The 21,979-nt window shown below is 44.1% G+C and overlaps 1 protein-coding gene across 1 annotated transcript in view; it reads right to left on the bottom strand.

Moving 5' to 3' along the window:
- Positions 1 to 20,150, bottom strand: part of PDIA6 (protein disulfide isomerase family A member 6) — a 31,943-nt gene extending 11,793 nt beyond the window's left edge. The window contains exons 1-6 of the mRNA XM_073568229.1: positions 19,993 to 20,150; positions 18,007 to 18,148; positions 17,043 to 17,100; positions 15,533 to 15,659; positions 11,482 to 11,591; positions 304 to 431 (exon numbers count right to left, since the gene is read on the bottom strand). Of these exons, the coding sequence (XP_073424330.1) occupies positions 304 to 431; positions 11,482 to 11,591; positions 15,533 to 15,659; positions 17,043 to 17,100; positions 18,007 to 18,148; positions 19,993 to 20,011 (584 nt within the window). The 5' untranslated portion in view covers positions 20,012 to 20,150. The remainder of the gene's footprint in view (positions 1 to 303; positions 432 to 11,481; positions 11,592 to 15,532; positions 15,660 to 17,042; positions 17,101 to 18,006; positions 18,149 to 19,992) is intronic.
- Positions 20,151 to 21,979: the final 1,829 nt, after the last annotated feature.

The raw sequence follows: 21,979 nt of genomic DNA on the forward strand, positions 1-21,979 counted from the left end.
CGTGGTTACAAAAGGCAAGAGAGTCTCCCTAGTGTCCCCCCTACAATGCAACGGCATCTTTGCACATGGCAAATGATTTGATTAGCTGTCATGTGCCTCTAAAAGCCATAATAACCTTTTACACCCCATCATATATTTTTATTTTTTTATTTTTCTGATCAGATCATAGGTCATGTGCCGGAAAACATGTGGGCTCAGTGCCGGAGCCCGCATCAAACGGGGAGACCTAGGACCTACCTAAACATCATAGGTCGTGAAGTGGTTAAAGTGACCTGTATACCAGAGCTTCCAGTGTACACTTACTTCTTACAGTGGCCGCACCACGGGGCGAAGAACTCAACGAGCCAAACTTCATCACCGTTCAATACTAGTCTGTCAAAATTGTCATCTGTCAGTTCAACGACCTCCTTCTTGCTTCCAGTGCTTCTCTGCTACAGAACACGAGAGAGAGAGAGAGAGAGAGAGAGAGAGAGAGAGAGAGAGAGAGAGAGAGAGAGAGAGAGAGAGAGAGAGAGAGAGAGACGAGACTATAAAGATGAATTATTCCATTTCTCTTTCAAAAATATTTACATTCATTTAGTGTGCCTTGATGCACTGACACTCAGCATCAGTTGCAACAATGAGGGATCCCAACAATAAGCATTTAGTTTCTCTGCAGTGCCCCCACAGGGAACATGAGGCATTACATTATTCGGTCCTCCAGCTTGAGATTTTTTTTTTTTTTTCAAAGTCACACTTATCTCTTGCAAACTAAGAAGTCAATAATAATGTATTAAATAAAAGAAAAAAAAAAAAATAGCTCAAACCTTGGCCTATGTTGGCATGCAAGCCATTGTAAGCTCTTATTTGCTGGTACTGACTATAAGATGTATGCCTTCAGAAAGGAGCTCACATCTTGCCCCCATAAGCAACATTAGAAGCATTGTGTAGGTGGAGAGGTAGGGAAGGCCCGGGCATTGTGGCAGACAGTGATCTTATTTTTTTGCTTCCAAAGCAAAATGGCAGAAACAGCTCATCCACCAAGAAGGTCAATCAGTTTACATATCCCATCCTTTACACAAAGGATAAAATGACTGTAAATTATACACATTTCTAGACATCCTGCCTGCACTGCCCCGGGAAAGGACCAACTACAAAATATATTAAAAGTTGATCTATGCGAAAGCTCAAAAAAACAAAAAAAAACAAAAAAAAACAAAAAAAAAAACACTCCTTCAAAAACAAAATCAATTGATAAACACATCAACAAAAAACACAGGATGATTTTAACTATCACCTCCCAGTCACAACTACCAATTAAATACAAAATAAGGAGTTGAAAACTTAAAAAAAATAAAAAAATAAAAATACATGCCACCTTCTCCTCCTTATTGTCTTATGTGGGTCTTTAGCTGCAGCAGGAGCCTCCCCCCCACTGCTGCATCTGTAGTAAGGCTAACCTCTTATCAGTGTACTTTTGGTCCCTGTGAGGAACCTGTGCATAATGAACCCCGCACGTTGACCAATGTTAACTTATGTGTCGGTGAACATGTGTTTTTTCCACACAAACCTCAAGTCCACACGGGAAAAAAAAAAGTTGCAGACTAGAAAACTGCATGTAAATAGTAGAGAGCTCCTACACCTATCAGTTATGTAGACAAGTATACGGAGCCAGACAAAGCCGCAAAGTTACTGGGCCACAAAGTTCAGCACTCATTCTGTGAGATAAGGGGGTGGAGATAGAAGCAGCAAGTAACAGCGAGTAACACCAGCAGCTCTCCACAGCTTCTAGCACTGCCCCTCAAACGAATCGTCATTAGGGGGCGGCGCTGGTGTCACTCACCCTGCTTCTATCACTGCCCACAGATGATTTGAATGAGGGCAGTGCCAAAAGCTGTCGGACGGCGCTGTCGGCCCTCACTGCTTTTATCTATGCCCTGTGCCGACGTCTTCTCTCACAGAAGCAGCAGTGGTGATAGAAGGATGCCGGCGCTGCTCTCACTTCTCCCACAGCTTCATTCACCATGGATCCAGTACATCTTCAGAGTTTGCAGTGATGCAACAACCTGTAGTAAGTGCAACGCCACCTCTTGATGTCCTGTCCCAGCAGGGGCAATATACATTGCAGAAAAGTGACTGCATCCCCTGCCTCCTGTGACATCCCATTTGAGAATCCTCTCAACCAAAATGTCACATGAAGTGAAGTTACAAAAAAATTATCTATGTGCCGTTGAGTATTTAGGAACTTTGCATTTCCATGTGTACTTCTGGTGTTTGCCACCTCATCCACTTCTCTCTGGCTAATCATCTCTTCACAAACTACTGCTTAACATCTATTTGCATTTACTTCTTGGCTCAGACCTGCGGATAACCATTTGTCTGACGCAAGCATAACAAACTCTTCTTTGCCAATACAGGAGCTGTTCATACTGTTACGTTGCTGCGACTGTGTAATCTCTGCAAGTAAGAATCCAGTTTATATGGTTAATTGCGGTTAACAATTTGCTTGCCCAAGTTTCAGCTACTTTCTGTTGATAGCATACAACTTTGCCATTAACCATGTGTTTGCTACAGGTCCTGGACGGACTATACATTTACTGTTCATTTGTATATTCACATTCCTGGCTCTGTGTCATCTGCCGTTTTCTGCTCCACTTATCTTCCCGGTATTATGGTCTTCACTGATTTGTGTGCAGTCTGGCAAGCGCTGTCTGCTTGGCCATTGCCTTCGATCCATGTCGCTCACCCTGACCTTAGTCTTAAATTCCACCTACCAAGTGAGCCCGTAACGCACGGCTTAAAAGGACACTCTAGTGCCAAGATCTTCAAACCCAACTGAATACTTCCAACAAACAGCATCCTCAAGTCTCAGGCGCAGTACGGACCATATGATTGTGATAAATAAGTTTTAGAGCAAGAGAATTAAGCCCAAACTTAGCAGCCAAACATTTGTTTCAGCGCTAGAAATGGAGCACCATTCCAGTACTATATTTATACATCTATCAATGAACCACCATCTTGAAATTGGAAGTGCAAAGCAAGAGGGTTGCAAATAGATCCAAGTCTCAAGTTACGTGGTTCTCTAGAGTGATTTTCTCATCTGACAATGTAGAGTAGGGTGTTTACTTTTCACTCCCCCACCACCTTATCTTTCTGAACATTGCTTTCCTCTCCAAAAATTATGTATATAAATCAACTCATTGTGGATAGAGGTTTTATCACCTTTCGAGGTCATTGGTCTTCATATATTGCTGACTATTGAGAGAACACAAAAACTCATACTCTAGTGTACAAACAACTTTTTATCTCCAACTCTTCCAGATAGATCTACCATTAAAGAGGATGGGTGATGGGTGTAATCTTGCCATAGAGCTATGAAGGAGAGAATGGCTAATGAAATCAAGTTATTAACCTAACATAAGCGAGTTCAGATGTGATGTGACAAGATGGCGTCTGCATCCTGAAACAACACCCTGGAAGGAATCCTTGGAATGTGAAAGTGGATACACCAAAGACTATATATGGAGCAGACCTAACATGGACCAATCACAGACTGACACCATGGCTGCTCAGGAGATCTGTGATGCCCTCTTTTTGCCTGTTACATGATCTGTTGTCTGTACTAATAAAATCAGTTGTGTGCCAGCTCTAGCTGAGCGAGGAGCATATATCTGACATCTGTGTCCGATGTAATTCCTCTAAGCATGCACTCGGCTCATATTTATTAAGGTCAGGGACAGGTAACCGCTAAGATCTCACTCAAGAGATCACCCTCACAGAAGGTAGGACTGAATAATATGAATAGATTGGAAGTCCGGATAAGGGATTTGATAGGGTCTGGGCTAAAAGTATGTGGTTGGGGGAGAGGAGCCAAACAAATATGTTCTCACGTGGCTTTTGACTCAGTGTTATGTTCCGCTAGAGTGCTACCTTCCTCTGATTAATAGATTGGGTTCTTCATGGGCATAATCAGTTCACTCCCGTAGTCAGTAGTGTCCAATGGGATCTAACTTATTTGTGCCAGACCAACTCCAGAACTACCAGAGTATTAGTGTTGAATGGATGGCCATTAATGCTTTATTATTCCAAGCTTCTCAATTGTCTTTTTTTGTGGTAACATGAGCCCAATGGGAACTAAAAATCACGAAGGTTGTGTTGCACCGTGCTTAATTCTTCACCGATAGCTTCAAGAGCCACCACGTCATTCATTTATTTTGTTACGTTGTGGATGTAAATTTGGCCATTTAGTTGTTCTTGAAAGTACCCTAAACATTCAATCCATCCCTAGCACCACCTGACATGAAGTCCAATGTGATCGCAGGTACCAAATAACCAAACTCATTGAGAGCAGAGCTGATGTGTGAGTTACAGTTTATCAGGACAGGTTTGTACAGCAGTCGTACGGACGATCAGAAAGTTACATAATCTTTAGATGATAAAATGGAGAAACGAGTTACACCCGTCCTCACATGAGTGCTAAACAACTAAATCAGCATGTTGTCAGACGCGTCAAGGAAAACAGTAAACTGAAAGATATAGTGCACAGGCAAGAACGCTCTGGACTTTGATTCCAATCATTTAAGGCAGAAGGTTTGATTCGTGATCGTAGGTTGGATCTTACACCTTTTCATACTCGAGGCAGTTGACCAATCTGGTGCTGGAAGCCATGTTGTTGAGAAGGGTGAGGTGGTGGTTGTGAACCCTGGGGACTATGGCGCTGACAGTGTTGCTGCCGACCCTGGGGATTATGGTGCTGGGAGTGTTGGTGCTGACCCTGGGGAACACGGTGCTGGGAGTGTTGCTGCCGACCCCGTTGATCATGCTGCTGGGAGTGTTGCTGCCGACCCCGTTGATCATGCTGCTGGGAGTGTTGCTGCCGACCCCGTTGATCATGTTGCTGGCAGTGTTGCTGCCGACCCTGGGGTCCACGGTGCCGTTTGTGTTGCTTCTTCGGTTTATGGTGCTCCATGTCTTGTTCCTCTTCGGATTCATCCTACACAATGATAACTCCATCATAAAGAAAAGTTCTATGCGGACGTCTTCACTATTAGAGCCTCTCGTCTTATTAGGAGTTGCCTCAATAACATCAGTGTGGTCACCAAAAGATTTTGCTTCTGATTACAAAGGATTACATTTTCCTACTTTTCTCCCTAAGAACTCCGTTCCAATTTTGGCCATGGAGGGAATGTAGATTGGGACATGGAGGCAGAATAGTTTGTGTGTCTATAGGAAGCTTTGTATTCTCTTATTTATAGTTTACAGTCATATAGCAGTAGCAGACATTAAAGAAAATCTGCTAAAAAAAAAAAAAAAAAAGAAGCTCCTTTATGTCTACCGTATCTCAAAATAATGTTTTTATTTCTCTACTCAGGTCCAAAAATATTAATCATGTCGGCCCTAAAGTTTGTCACTAACTTCAAATCAGACCTGTTCCTGGCTGTAAGGCTACTTAGGGCCACAGGTGCACTCCCCAAGCCCTCCATGCTAAGTGCTAGGCCTCTCCTATCAGCCACAAATCACAAAGATCAGGAGGAAATTAGAGAAGTACTCCTGAATATCTGTCACACGATAAACTTCTTGTAAATACATACTGCCGTGTAGTTCAAACTACCGTTTTTTTCACTTCATCTTGGTACCTAGTTTTACCCTTGCATTTTATCCCTCTAGCCTCTTCAGTCAATCCCAGAGTGCATCATTACACAATGAGAAAGTCAGTACCATCTCTGTCTACTAGGAGGACACTGATTAGCTTTCATCTTCCTATATAAGCTGCTACGGTATATTATAAATGTACAGTCAGGGATCCGCATCCATTTAACAGGAGCTGTGCAAGCATCATCATTACCTGTGATGGGAGTTTTTGGCTTGCCTCTGTAGAAAACTTCAGTGGTAAAGTACTTGCAATTTCATCACTTAGGAGCTTTTAATGACTAGGATGGTAATGACAGTGATGGTAATACTAGCTGAGCGATTATATTTTTTATTCATGTTATAGGTAGAAAAAAAAAAAAAAAAGTTCTGTGAAATCAGTAGTGTAAAAATTTTGTAAAAGTTTTTCTCACGTTAAGTGAGATATTGATGAAATATCAGTATTCAAATGGGGTGTACAGTACAGACCAAAAGTTTGGACACACCTTCTCATTCAGAGTTTTCTTTATTTTCATGACTATGAAAATTGTAGATTCACTCTAAAGACATCAAAACTATGAATTTACACATGTGGAATTATATAATTAACAAAAAAGTGTGAAACAACTGAAAATATGTCTTATATTCTAGGTTCTTCAAAGTAGCTTTGCACACTCTTGGCATTCTCTTGATGAGCTTCAAGAGGTAGTCACCAGAAATGATCTTCCAACAGTCTTGAAGGAGTTCCCAGAGATGCTTAGCACTTGTTGGCCCTTTTGCCTTCACTCTGCGGTCCAGCTCACCCCAAACCATCTCAATTGGGTTCAGGTCTGGTGACTGTGGAGGCCAGGTCATCTGGTGTAGCACCCAATCACTCTCCTACTTGGTCAAATAGCCCTTACACAGCCTGGAGGTGTGTTTGGGGTCATTGTCCTGTTGAAAAATAAATGATGGTCCAACTAAACCCACGCCGGATGGAATAGCATGCCGCTGCAAGATGCTGTGGTAGCCATGCTGGTTCAGTATGCCTTCAATTTTGAATAAATCCCCAACAGTGTCACCAGCAAAGCACCCCCACACCATCACACCTCCTCCTCCATGCTTCACGGTGGGAACCAGGCATGTAGAGTCCATCTGTTCACCTTTTCTGCGTCGCACAAAGACACAGTGGTTGGAACCAAAGATCTCAAATTTGGACTCATCAGACGAAAGCACAGATTTCCACTGGTCTAATGTCCATTCCTTGTGTTCTTTAGCCCAAACAAGTCTCTTCTGCTTGTTGCCTGTCCTTAGCAGTGGTTTCCTAGCAGCTATTTTACCATGAAGGCCTGCTGCACAAAGTGTCCTCTTAACAGTTGTTGTAGAGATGTGTCTGCTGCTAGAACTCTGTGTGGCATTGACCTGGTCTCTAATCTGAGCTGCTGTTAACCTGCGATTTCTAAGGCTGGTGACTCGGATGAACTTATCCTCCGCAGCAGAGGTGACTCTTGGTCTTCCTTTCCTGGGGCGGTCCTCATGTGAGCCAGTCTCTTTGTAGCGCTTGATGGTTTTTGCCACTGCACTTGGGGACACTTTCAAAGTTTTCCCAATTTTTCGGACTGACTAACCTTCATTTCTTAAAGTAATGATGGCCACTCATTTTTCTTTACTTAGAATTTGTATTATGGCAAGAAAAAAGCAGCTAACAGTCTATTCAGTAGGACTATCAGCTGTATATCCACCAGACTTCTGCACAACACAACTGATGGTCCCACCCCATTTATAAGGCAAGAAATCCCACTTATGAAACCTGACAAGGCACACCTGTGAAGTGAAAACCATTTCCGGTGACTACCTCTTGAAGCTCATCAAGAGAATGCCAAGAGTGTGCAAAGCAGTAATCAAAGCAAAAGGTGGCTACTTTGAAGAACCTAGAATATAAGACATATTTTCAGTTGTTTCACACTTTTTTGTTAATTATATAATTCCACATGTGTAAATTCATAGTTTTGATGCCTTCAGAGTGAATCTATAATTTTCAGTCATGAAAATAGAGAAAACTTTGAATGAGAAGGTGTGTCCAAACTTTTGGTCTGTACTGTGTGTGTGCTGAGGACAGTAATATATCTATTTACGATGAAGGTAAAAAACAAACCTGTAGGATTACATTAAACGCAACTTTTTACAAGGCTATTTAAGGAGCAAAAATCCCTGCAGTCTGGCGAATACTTGCGCCTGTGTTCCATTTACATTAATTTCTAGAGTTAATGATCTTTAACTTCAGAGCTGGCAGGATATCTGTACATGGTAATGAACTAAGGAAGGAACAGCAGAACTAATTTTTCAAAAATTACAATGGAAGATGATCGACATGAAATAGTGACAATCCAAAGAAGAGCTCGTTAAAAAAAAAAAAAAAAAGTTATGTGCTTTCCTGTAAAATTCAAAGCAAAGAATGGAATACGGCGCCCCCCCCCCCCCCCCCAGAAAGCAAAGACCAGAGGCTCCTTCGTTCATGTATTGCACCGTTGCGGTCTGGGGACTGTGTGAAGAATGCAACTATCTCTAGCCTTATTAATAGAGTTGGGTGACATTGTAGCTGAGCACGCTAGTCCGTGATGGCATTTAAGGCTAATAATAGTCACGAGCTCCCAATGGAATATCCCTTTAAATTATTACTACTTGCAATATCAGAATAAATTTTGCAAAGTTGCGTTTTCCTGTTGCTTTTGTGGAGTGTGGCACGAACTCAGAATTAAAGCCTGAACAGACTGCAGCACAGCTATACAGTAGGTAGGGCAGTGCCATCTATTGGTTTTGCATTTGGGCTCATGTAGACATCCGTGAAACTCGTACCCCAATGCATGGACAGTCTGCAGGTCTCCCAACCCGAATGAGACAGCCTCTAGGCATATGTGAGACCCATGAGTCTGTGCTTGGACTGAGGTTCATGGTCAGCTGTACGATCCCTTACTCTGCTTGTTAATTGAAGCCGATGGTCCCATAGAGAGGCCACCATTTAAAGTCTTCATTTATATTCATCCGTCCAATGATCATGTAACATCAGAGAAGTGTCTAAAATGTATTTGCTCACATATAACCTAGAGGTATAATATACATTTGACTAGATCGTTTTAGTCAGTTAACCCTTTTTCTTCACAGAATGTAATGGTACATCGAGTATATGAGATTATATATACACACGTGCTTCTCACAAAATTAGAATACCATTAGAACGTCAATTTATTTCAGTTCTTCAATACAAAAAATGAAACTCATTATATAGAGTCATTACCGAGTGATCTATTTCACGTGTTTATTTCTGTTAATGTTGATGATTATGGCTTCCAGCCAATGAAAATCCAAAAGTCATTTTCTCAGTAAATTAGAGAATACTTTATAACACCAGCTTGAATAATGATGTTAAAATCCGAAATGTTGGCCTACTGACATGTATGTTCAGTAAATGCACTCAACACTTGGTGGGGCTCCTTTGGCATCAATTCCTGCATCAATGTGGCGTGGCATGGAGGCGATCAGTCTGTGGCACTGCTGAGGTATTATGGAAGCCCAGGTTGCTTTGATAGCAGCCTTCAGCTCGTCTGCATTGTTGGGTCTGGTGTCTCTCATCTTCCTCTTGACAATACCCCATAGATTCTCTATGGGGTTAAAGCAGGCGAGTTTGCTGGCCAATCAAGCACAGCGATACTGTTGTTTGTAAACCAGGTACTGGTACTTTTGGCAGTGTGGGCAGGTGCCAATTCCTGCTGGAGAAGGAAATTTTCATCTCCAAAAAGCTTGTTGGCAGAGGGAAGCATGAATTGCTCTAAAATTTCCTGGTAGTCGGCTGTGCTGACTTTGGTCTTGATAAAACACAGTGGACCTACACCAGCAGATGACATGGCTCCCCAAACCATCACCGATTGTGGAGACTTCACACTAGACCTCAAGCAGCTTGGATTGTGGCCTCTTCACTCTTCCTCCAGACTCTGGGACCTTGATTTCCAAATGAAATGCTAACTTTAATTTTATCTGAAAACAACACCTTGAACCACTGAGCAACAGTCCAGTTGTTTTTCTCCTTGGCCTAGGTAAGACGCTTCTGGCGTTGTGTATTGGTCATGAGTGGCTTGACAGAAGGAATGCGACACGTGTAGCCCATGGCCTGGATACATCTGTGTTGATGGCTCCTGAAGCAATGACTCCAGCAGCAGTCCACTCCTTGTGAATCTTTTTTTTTGAATGGCCTTTTCTTAATCCTTTCAAGGCTGCGGTTATCCCGGTTGCTTGTGCACCTTTTTCTACCCCACTTTTTCCTTCCACTCAACTTTCCATTAATATGCTTGGATACAGCACTCTGAACAGCCAGCTTCTTTAGCAATGAGCATTTGTGGCTTATCCTCCTTGTGAAGTGTGTCAGTGACTGCCTTCTGGACATCTGTCAACTCAGCAGTCTTCCCCATGATTGTGGAGCCTACTGAAACAGTCTAAGGGGCCTTATTAAACACTTAGGAAGCCTTTACAGGTGTTTTTTGTTAATTATTCTAATTTACTGAGATAATGACTTTTGGGTTTTCATTGGCTGTAAGCCATAATCATCAACATTAACAGAAATAAACACTTTAAATAGATCACTTTGTAATAACTCTATATAATATACGAGTTTCACTTTTAGTATTGAAGAACTGAAATAAATTAACTTTTTGATGATATTCTAATTTTGTGTGAAGCACCTGTATATCTCTGTCAGGAGCCGCACCCTCACCATGCCCAGCAGATGCCAGGCTGCCATCCTATGAACGCCAAACTAAAAAAAAAAAAAGGAGTGCTAGGTATAAACCGAATACATTTTATTCTTCCCAGAGAAGGACTGGAGGGCGCAGAGTAGGACTCAAGGATCCTGTGATGAGCTGCATATTTAGGGCTGGCACCAGGTACAGCTCTATCAGTTCTGTACGGAGTGCTCATTTAATTGCTTTAGATGGAAGTGTTGAAAAATATCTTCATGCACAGAGCTTCCATTACCATCGTGGTCAGTTATTTATTTTTTTTTCCCCAGTCAAGTATGGAGAAAAAAAAAAAAAAAAAAAAAAAAAAAAAAGGTTTGGCGCAGACTCCATCAGAATCGACTTTAAATAAATGACATGCACTTTATATTTTCAATACCTTCAGATGGGGAATAAAAAACCCCAAAACAAATAAAAGCCTTTCTATGCTGATGTGTCTACTCCCAAGTCTAGAGTCTGCAGTAATTGCCTAACTGTTCATTAAGGGGCTTTCACAATGCCCACCTCCAGAAATGATTGGATATCACTAGGATTTGCAACTGCTTAATGATCAGACTCACTCCTCGGTAAAGTGCCAGGGTCACACGAGCGTCCATTTGATTGGATTTTCTTTGAGAGATTATATTAATGAGACTCTGATCAAACTGATCAGAGTTTGGTCTGAGTGTCACGTTAGTGTGATCAGAGTCTCTGAGAACAGAGAATCGTAGCACCGGGGAGGAGAACAAGATTTCTCCATCTTCTCAATTCTGGGAAAATTAGACCACACTTAGAAGTCATCCGAGTGCAGTCCGATGATTTCCAAGCACCCATAGTCTTGAACGGGTGCATGTCATCCGATTTGCTCGTGTTTTTTTTTTTTTTTTTTTTCCTCTCATACCAAATCAGAAGAAAAAAAAAAAACTAATGGACACTGCCCCGTAGAATAACATTGGTCTGATAAAACATCACATAGCGGTCGTCCAAGTTATACGCTCGTGTGAGCGAACTGAACGGCTCAGTCTTTGGCCTCTTTTGTTACACAGATGGGGCAGGAGTTTAGCCATACACTTCCATTAAGACAAGGGGGGTAAAACAGCCAGACTCATGGGGGCGCTCCCATACCTACCTGTTTTCCAGAATCATAGCCACCACTTCCTCTGCCGCTCAGCCGATCCTTCACTAGAGACCGGAGGGCATTTAATGCACCATCAACAATGGCTTCACTGGTTCTTCCTCCTGGAAAACAACATGAGAAGATGCATTCAGCAAAACAGAGGATCCTGAATAAACCAGGAACAGAATAAGGGTTACTTTACTATAAGCTTCAGAGACGTCCCAGGTCATATGCCTACAACAGTTATGGGGGTCGTGCAGCCCCTCTCATCTCTACATCCGGCACGGAAAGGCGTCATCTCATGCTGGGCTGGCGGGAGAGCCAATATTTTCCCTAATATGGGTGAAATTAGCTTTTGCCTCATGGGGCGTTTGCCCTCCTCTGGATCATCAGGTTAGGTTATAGGTTGAATTCAATGGACAACTTAATTTAAGGTTGAAAGTTGACCTATCAAAGCAGGAAACAGATTTATGCTAGCCTGGCTAACCCCCAAATGCAGAAATTATTTTGTCCTGCCATGTAAAGTGAAACAGTGGTTAGAAATGTATAAAAAAAAAAAAAAAAAAAAAATTATATAATATATATATATAAAAAAAAAAATTTGTCGCTTGCCTAAAACTGTCTAATCAGAGCTGACTAGTAAAATGTGTGTGTATATTATATATATATATATATATATATATATATATATATATATATATACATACACACACACACACACACACATACACACCAAAAGTTTGGACACACTTTCTCATTCAAAGAGTTTTCTTTATTTTCATGACTATGAAAATTGTAGATTCACTCTGAAGGCATCAAAACTATGGATTAACACATGTGGAATTATATAATTAACAAAAAAGTGTGAACCAACTGAAAATACTGTATGTCTTATATTCTAGGTTCTTCAAAGTAGCCACCTTTTGCTTTGATTACTGCTTTGCACACTCTTGGCATTCTCTTGATGAGCTTCAAGAGGTAGTCACCAGAAATGGTCTTCCAACAGTCTTGAAGGAGTTCCCAGAGATGCTTAGCACTTGTTAGCCCTTTTGCCTTCACTCTGCGGTCCAGCTCACCCCAAATCTCGATTGGGTTCAGGTCTGGTGACTGTGGAGGCCAGGTCATCTGGCGTAGCACCCCATCACTCTCCTTCTTGGTCAAATAGCCCTTACACAGCCTGGAGGTGTGTTTGGGGTCATTGTCCTGTTGAAAAATAATCGATGGTCCAACTAAACGCACACCGGATGGAATAGCATGCCGCTGCAAGATGCTGTGGTAGCCATGCTGGTTCAGTATGCCTTCAATTTTGAATAAATCCCCAACAGTGTCACCAGCAAAGCACCCCCACACCATCACACCTCCTCCTCCATGCTTCTCCGTGGGAACCAGGCATGTAGAGTCCATCCGTTCACCTTTTCTGCGTCGCACAAAGACACGGTGGTTGGAACCAAAGATCTCAAATTTGGACTCATCAGACCAAAGCACAGATTTCCACTGGTCTAATGTCCATTCCTTGTGTTCTTTAGCCCAGCCAAGTCTCTTCTGCTTGTTGCCTGTCCTTGGCAGTGGTTTCCTAGCAGCTATTTTACCATGAAGGCCTGCTGCACAAAGTCTCCTCTTAACAGTTGTTGTAGAGATGTGTCTGCTGCTAGAACTCTGTGTGGCATTGACCTGGTCTCTAATCTAAGCTGCTGATAACCTGCGATTTCTGAGGCTGGTGACTCGGATGAACTTATCCTCCGCAGCAGAGGTGACTCTTGGTCCTTTCCTGGGGCGGTCCTCATGTGAGCCAGTCTCTTTGTAGCGCTTGATGGTTCTTGCCACTGCACTTGGGGACACTTTCAAAGTTTTCCCAATTTTTCAGACTGACTAACCTTCATTTCTTAAAGTAATGATGGCCACTCGCTTTTCTTTACTTAGCTGCCTTTTTCTTGCCATAATACAAATTCTAACAGTCTATTCAGTAGGACTATCGTATCCACCAGACTTCTGCACAACACAACTGATGGTCCCAACCCCATTTATAAGGCAAGAAATACCACTTATTAAACCTGACAGGGCACACCTGTGAAGTGAAAACCATTTCCGGGCACTACCTCTTGAAGCTCATCAAGAGAATGCCAAGAGTGTGCAAAGCAGTAATCAAAGCAAAAGGTGGCTACTTTGAAGAACCTAGAATATAAGACATATTTTCAGTTGTTTCACACTTTTTTGTTAATTATATAATTCCACATGTGTAAAGTCATAGTTTTGATGCCTTCAGAGTGAATCTACAATTTTCATAGTCATGAAAATAAAGAAAAGTCTTTGAATGAGAAGGTGTGTCCAAACTTTTGGTCTGTACACACACACACACACACACACATATTATATATACACACACGTTACTAGTCAGATCTGATTTGTCAATTGCCTAAAACTGTCTAATCACATAGTAATGCCCAGTTGCCAATTTTTTTCACACATTTCCAGGAAACTTTACAGAGGAAAAGCATAAGGCTATGTGCACACGTAGCGTTTTAAAACGCTTACTAAAAACCGGACTCCTTCCCAGAAATCGCGCGTTTTTTTCCGTGCGATTTCACCGCGATTTTCGTGTGCGATATTCAAGCACTTTCCAAGCGATTTGAAGCATCGCTTGGAAAGTGATTGACAGGTTGGTCACACTCGTCAAACAGTGTTTGACAAGTGTGACCAGGTTTTTACTATTGAGGCCGCCTATGCGGCATCAATAGTAAAAGATAGAATGTTAAAAATGATAAAAAAAAAAAAAAAAAAAAAAAAAAAAAAAAAAAAAAAATCGGGGTATATTTACCTTCCGGCGTCCCGCGCTGCCATCAGCGTTCCCAGTAATGCCTTGCGAGACCTGTGATGAGGTAGTCTCGCGTTGCTATAGCGATCTCGCGAGACCGCTGGAGTCACGCGAGACCACGTCATCACAGGACCTTGCCGCAAGGCATTACTGGGAACGCTAGGCCGGGAATGCATTGCGGGACGTCGGTAGGTAAATATACCCCGATTTTTTATTTTTTATTCTTTTTTTACAGGGGTATGGTGCCCAGGGCCTGGAGGACAGTCTCCTCTCCTCCACACCGTGGGTACCAACTGCACATGAGACGCTTAACTTCCCGCATGGTGGGCATAGCCACATGCGGGAAGTCAGCGATTCTCATGCATTCCTATGGGTGCGGAATCGCGGCAATTCTTTGCGATTCCGCACAAAGAATGAGCATGCTGCCATTTTTTCCGCGATGCGATTCCGCCGCGGAAAAAAGCGCAGCATTAGCACAGCATGTGCGGAATACCATAGGAATGCATGGGGGGCGTTCTGTACACGATTTTTAAGCGTTTTTGCGCCGAAAATCACGGCAAAAACGCTTAAAAATCGCTACGTGTGCACACAGCCTAAAGGACTCAATTCATCAAGAAGTTTGTGTCAGGATTTTGACTTAAAACGGAGTGCAGTGTCTTTTTTGTGTGCAAGAGATACAGATGACTTATGTATCACTATAAACACTTCCAGATGTCCTCTCACGGCAGTCACTATTTGGGGGGGGGGGGGATGAGAACAAACAGCACTGCGATATATGAGATTTAGAAGCGTTATTATATATTAGCGTAATTATATATAACTCAGCTCAGTTGTATCATAACAAACACTTCCAAATCTCTTCTCACAGCAGTCAGTATGGGGGAGGACGAGAGCTGACAGCACTGCGAGGTGAGATCTGGAGATGTTTGTAATGATACATAATTCAGCTGCTGCACTGAGAAGAGGAGGGTGTGTTCTTTTCTCCCATTCATGACACCTGCTTATGATTGGTCAACCTCATGCAGGGGCAGAAGTACACGCCCTCACCACTGACTGTATATTGACAGAAAGCTTACAAATCAGCGGTGTGGGCGGGGTTATACACAACTCCGCATTCTGAGCATGCAGACCAGCAAGTTACACATCGATGAAATAAGGGTCTCAGCCTTTACATCATGCTGCTCTCAGATTACATAACAAATCCTTTAGCACCAGAGACCAAAAGCCTCAGCTAATCAATTGGACACGCACCTTGATGATCATCAGGCTTATTCTTGTTTGCCCCAAATATCTTGATTGTTGGAAACCCTCGAATCTCGTACTGACCGCCCAAATCCTTGTGCTGATCACAGTCCACAGCTCCCACCTTCACTATTCCCTGAAATAGACATCGGACATGAGCTAAGAGGCCGGCAACCTGGAGCACTACTGTATACGGATTAATTAATGCATGACAGTATATAAGGGATCAATATGGATTTGCTCCAAATTTATTATTATTATACATTTTTATAGCGCCATTTATTCCATGGCGCTTTACATGTGAATTTAGGTCAAAGATACAATACATCAAAGATGTGGGGTGTGGGGGGGGGGGAATAGTTTTTTTTTGGCTGCTGCAACATAACAGACAGCGATAAGAGGCGATCAAAACATCACATATACCCCAAAGTGGAGGTCAGTAAAGACATCAACTAAGGATGCAATAAATAAGGCCTCGCAGAGCTTCAGAAAATTAAACTTTTACAGTCTTGGAAAATGGAGACATAACCAATTTTTTTTTTTTATTAAACAAATTCCCACCACTTAACAAAAGCAAACAAAAAAAAACCTACACGTTTGGTATCTGCATACTTGTACTGGCCCAGAGAATTTTAATGACAGGTCAGTTTTACCATGTAGTGAACACGGTAAATAACCCCCCCCCCCCAAAAAAAAAAAAAAGTTTGAGTTGTCAATTTCAACCCACTTGGAATTTTTTTTCACTCCTGCTTTCCAGGTAGATTGAATGGTGTCATTAAAACGTCAGTTCAGCACGCAAAAAATAAGCCCTCACCCAACCCGAGATCACGAAAAATGGAGACGCTACGGATATGGGAAAACGGCGCAATTTTTTTTTTTTTTTTTTAAGCAAAGTTTCGAGTTTTTTTTTTCACCACTTATGTAACAAAGAACCTAGACACGTTTGGTGTCTATGAACTCGTAATGACCTGGAGAATCGTAATGGCAGGTCAGTTTTAGCAGTTAGTGAATCTAGTAAAAAGCCAAACAAAAAACAAGTGTGGGATTGCATGATTTTTTGCAATTTCACCACACTTGGAATTTTTTTTTCTCGTTTGCTGTTACAATATAAGGTAAAACCAATGATGTCGTTCAAAAGCACAACTCTTCCCGCAAAAAATAAGCCCTCACATGGCCATATTGACAGGAAAGAAAAAAAAAAAAGTTATGGCTCTGGGAAGAAGGGGAGCGAAAAATGAAAGCGCAAAAAACCAAAAGCTCCAGTCAAGAAGGGGTTAATGATAAATGATATGACCTGATGTCAATTTAAAATGTATACCAAAATAATAAAAATCCAACCAGCATAACAACTTGTGCCATTTAGCATCCTGTGGTTATTACAATTTTTGTGCTGTTCCTCACTCTTACATAGGATGTAAAAAAAAATGAATGTATAAAATAAATAAAAAAAAAAAAAAATGTCTGGGGCAGCAGCCTATTGGCCCAGAAGTGACAATCTTGGCTGCACACGGGCATTTACCTTCAACGCAGTCGCAGCTTTCTTCCAGTCGGGGGTCAGCCTCTGACAATGGCCGCACCTGGCAAAAGAAACCCCAACATGTCACCATTCCATATGAAGTTATTCTACTGATCTAGTTTCTTAAAGGGGTTTTCTGGTTTCAGACATTCCTTACGGTTTCCGGGGCCAGCGCTGAGTCTCCAGTGTCTCTCCCACTATCTGGGATTGTCTGCAACACTGACTTTATACTGACAGCGCTGCAGCTAATCAGCGAAAGGGTCTTTGCCTGAGTTAATGGCACGAGCCCCAGAAACAAATGATTGGCTGCAGCGCTGTCAATATGATGTCAGCATTGCAGACAATAACCGACACAGGGAGCAGTGGCGAACACTCAGCGCTGGACCGAGAGAGGGCGAGTAAGGCACAGTATGTAAAAAAAGAAAAAAAATGAAACAGGAAAACCGCCTTAAAGCCACCAAATAGGTGATAAATGTTGGCTAGGTGGCAGTGACTGCTCGCAGGGCCCAAAAACTGAAAATGGAGGTTAATGGACCGACAGCCTGGCATGTACCCTGCTAGGATAGGCGATAGAGACGTCAGCTGAGATAGCCTTTAAAAATAAAGTTTCCCTCTCCAGATCTCCTGTGGATAAGGATTTGATCAGGACGTTACCGCCACAATATACACATGACCGATGTCCTGTTTGGCTACAGGTCCGATAAATGATCAGTGACGATCACCCCAAGGAAGACTGAGCAAGCAGCGAACTACTGGACGTGTGGCCAAGTGACCAGCGCCCCAGCCGGAGACGGCCGTCATGGAGAGGTGCAGGTCGTCTCTGCTTCACTAGCTTGTCTGGATGATGGATACCAACATACACGTATTCCAACCAGCTGTTGTGGAACTACAACTCCCAGCACGCAGAGGGTTGTAATCCACAGGAGCTGGAGACCCCAGCATTATGCCCCCGGACAATCATACCCACCAGGGAGCATAGAACTCCACCAGCCACAGACTGTCGCTCTGGACCACTTCTCTCTGGAAATTGGACGGCGTCAACGTTACGACGTCATCGCTGGCCGAGTACATGCACCGCGCTGCCACAAACAGCGAGCAAACGACTGCGCCTGGAAGAAAAGATCAGCTCATTAATATAGAAAAAAATGTAATGTATGGAAAGATCAGACTCACAGGAGAGAAAAATCCATCTACAGGTCGGCTGGGCCAAGACGTCTGCAGCACTCGGAGGCGTCACACCGGGCATGTTCTGCGGATTGCCACGCTGCGGGCATCTAGGTTATAGTCATAAGAGCAAAGCAAATGCCCAAGTCGTGATCACGGCGTCTCCCCCGTACAATGACCACCAAGCCGCTAAACACAAGCAGACTGCTGGTCACTCACATAGGGGGCAATGGCCGTTCACAGGACATCACGTTCTTGGCAGCACATATCCGGTTTACACACGCCGCGTGCTACCGATGACGATTTTTATTCCAGGTGTGAACGATCTGATCACCTGACAAACGGCAGAGCGAACGTCCATCATATTCAGGAGTGTACGCCTACAGGAGGCGACTGTCAGACGCAGGCTATTACATCTGAGTGCTTCCAGCAGGCAGACGCTCCGAAGAATAATGCACGCTTGCTCTGCCGTCACCATTACAGACAATGGCCCTGTTGGCGCCTAGTCCAGACCCTGTGGTGCCGGGAGTCCGACATGTACCCCGACAGGGTCACTAAACGCAATGTGAAAGTGTCCTCACAGCAGAAGCAAAAGAGACTTTACCAAGCATCATCCAGACGCAGCACAAGACGACTGTGCCCATCGGTCTACAGCGCGGATCATTAATCTGCAGATCTCCCCACAGGCGATGCACAACTGCAGAATGGCGAAAATTACATCCGAAAAAAGCAAAAAAAGAAAAACCCCAAACACTGGATTGGGTGCAGCTTTTGTGTAGGATGTGGTTACACCTGTAGATGAGATCGGATCCGTCCAGACCGCACGTGACACGGATTTCATTACAAGATTTGCGCCAAAAACTACTTTTATTTCTGAAGTGTGAGGAACGGCAGATCCACAGTGGGACTCTGGCACGCTCACAACACCGGATCTATTACTGTCAGTTTTAAAAGTGGGCGACGAATGGACCCAATCTTTAATGGACCCGTCCGCACCAGTACCGGACCCGACTGTGCCTCCGCGCCAGTACCGGACCCGACCGTGCCTCCGCGCCAGTACCGGACCCGACTGCGCCAGTACCGGACCCGACTGTGCCTCCGCGCCAGTACCGGACCCGACCGCGCCAGTACCGGACCCGACCGTGCCTCCGCGCCAGTACCGGACCCGACCGTGCCTCCGCGCCAGTACCAGACCCGTTTGCCCTATGTCCACGCAGAATGGATGGCTTACACGGCTGCTGTCCTCACTGCATCCTCATGCAGACATACATGGCTCACGGACGGGCACAATTCTCACTCTGAGGCTATGTGCACACGCTGCGGATTGGTATCTGCAGTTTTTCCCTGCAGTTTATCACCTCTACAATGGAGGAGATGGTAAACCGCAGCAGAATCCGCAGAAAAGAAGTGACATGTCATTTATTTCTGTGGATTCAAAACCGCAGCTTTTCCGCAGTTAAAAATCCGCAGCATGTGCACAGAAGATTGTAAATCCCATAGGATAACATGCTACTGTACACTGTCTGCAGAACTGCTGCAGATCCGCAGCGTGTGCACACAGCCTGAGCGGCCACTATGAACGGGATTGGCCATTTTACCCCCAGACGTTGGTTACCATGGCGGCCACCAGTCGCTGCAGTTAGTGGGTGCGCAGCCTATGAGAGGTTTCCCCTAGAGAGGAGGCTGCGCGCAGGGAGCAGCGGCTCTGGGGCCGTCACTATAGAAACCACCCCTGAGAACAATGGCTGCACACACACACAAGCTGCCGCTCACCCAGCAGCAGACTCACCCAGCAGCATCCTGGCCATGCTCTCGCCGGGTCCCGGTGTGTGGAGCCTCTGACTGACTTCGCCTCTGTAGTCCGGGGCTGCACTCTCACCTTCCGCCGTGTCCGCCGCCCATTGGTCGCTCCTAGGATTCCATCATTAATATAGCCAATCAGCGTCGGCCGGGTAGCGCAGCCGCCTCAGCCTCCGTCCCACAGCCTTCCTCCGGCAAGGCGAGCTGGGGGAATCTGATTGGCTGGCGCCGGCTGACTTGTTCGATGTGGGCGTGGTTTGTTAGTGTTCTAGAATGGATCGTGACGTCACCGCCGGACAGAACATTGTGAACTTAGGGGGGAAGCTGCCTTCTCCATTGTGCGCTGTTTTCTTGCCCTTTTCCTCTTCTCCAAGACCTGTTATTAGTCTCGTATCAGGCTGATCTGACTCTACCCCCACTGGGAGGAAATACTGATAGGGATGATAACATTTCTGGGTGGTGGTGTTGTCTTGTGATATCTGGCCAAAAAAAATAAAAGTCCCAGCATGCTGCACCGTTCATTGTTTGGGCAAGTGAGCGACATTGGGACAAAAATCAGGAATCTGTCACCAGATTTTTGCTATGTCATCTGAGCAGCATAATGTAGGGGCAGAGACCCTGATTTCAGCGATGTATCACTTACAGGACTGCTTGTTGTAGTTAGAAAATCCCTGTTTTCTCAGATTTATCAGCTCCCTGACTGCTGAGCTGTGTATAACCGCGCCCACATCACTGATTGGCTGGTTTGTGTGTACACTGCATAGGCAGAAAGTTGCCAGTCCGTGGTGGAGGCATGGTTGGTCTACCTGGCAGCAAATTTACAGTACCAGTTCTCTAGTGATAATCTCCTGCTGATAAAACAATTATTTTTATCAAAACTGCATCAAGCAGCTCAGTAAGTGACATATCATTGGAATCAGGTCTAGGTACGTCCAAAGTCTTGTTCCTGCATTTGTTGCAGGCTCCGGCGCTGAGTCCGCTTCTTTCCCTGCACATGACAGCTGATCTAGCAGTCGCGGGTGGGTTCGCGATCCACCCTCGACTGTTGGCAAGTTAAATGCCGCTGTCAATCTCTGAGTGGAAGTGCATCCCACGTCCCGCCGTCTTTTGCCCCATTCAATAGAAAACACAAGAAAATTTAAAAAATACACATATTTGGTATTGCTGTGTTCAGAAATGGCCGATCAAAATGTAAATGTATCCGATCGGTAAACGTCGTAACAAGAAAAAAATAATATTGCCAGAATTACGTTTTTTTTGGTCGCCACGACATTGCAATAAAATGCAGTAACAGGAGATCAAAACATCGTATCTACCCCAAAATGGTATCAATAAAAACATCAGCTCAGGTGCAAAAAATAAGCCCTCACCCAACCCGAGATCACAAAAAATGGAGACGCTACCGGTATCGGAAAATGGCGCCTACCCGACCAGTTACTTACTCCATCCCCATCGTCCTCGCACCCACTCCGTCAGTGGGCTTGACCTGGTTAATGCGCATGTCGTTGCGACACCTGCATCGGTTTCCGGCACCTTGCTGTTTTCGAAAATAGGTGCCCCTCACATCACAGCGCTCCGTGGTGGAAACCCCGGGTGAGGTCTAGAGCTGCATCTTGTTTTTTCTCACTCTGCATCGCTCTCTAGAGCAGGGTTTCCCAACTCCAGTCCTCAAGGCCCACCAACAGATCATGTTTTCAGGATTTCCTTAGTATTGCTCAGGTGATAATTGCTTCACCTGTGCAATACAAAGGAAATCCTGAAAACATGATCTGTTGGTGTGCCTTGAGGACTGGAGTTGGGAAACCCTGCTCTAGAGGAACCCCCAGCGTGGTTACTCTGCGCTGCATTACATTATAACCGACCTTGCAGTTTTTTCCCCTTTCTCCCTTCCCTCTCGGAGGCTCTGTACATCTTGGCAGCTATGGATCCACCCCATACCTTGACGGATCTGGTGACCAGCCTGACCCAAATGATGT

The sequence above is a fragment of the Dendrobates tinctorius genome, unplaced genomic scaffold (assembly GCF_039654945.1).
Source record: "Dendrobates tinctorius isolate UK_male_01 unplaced genomic scaffold, ASM3965494v1 ptg000021l, whole genome shotgun sequence".
NCBI classification, from domain to species: Eukaryota; Metazoa; Chordata; class Amphibia; order Anura; family Dendrobatidae; genus Dendrobates; species Dendrobates tinctorius.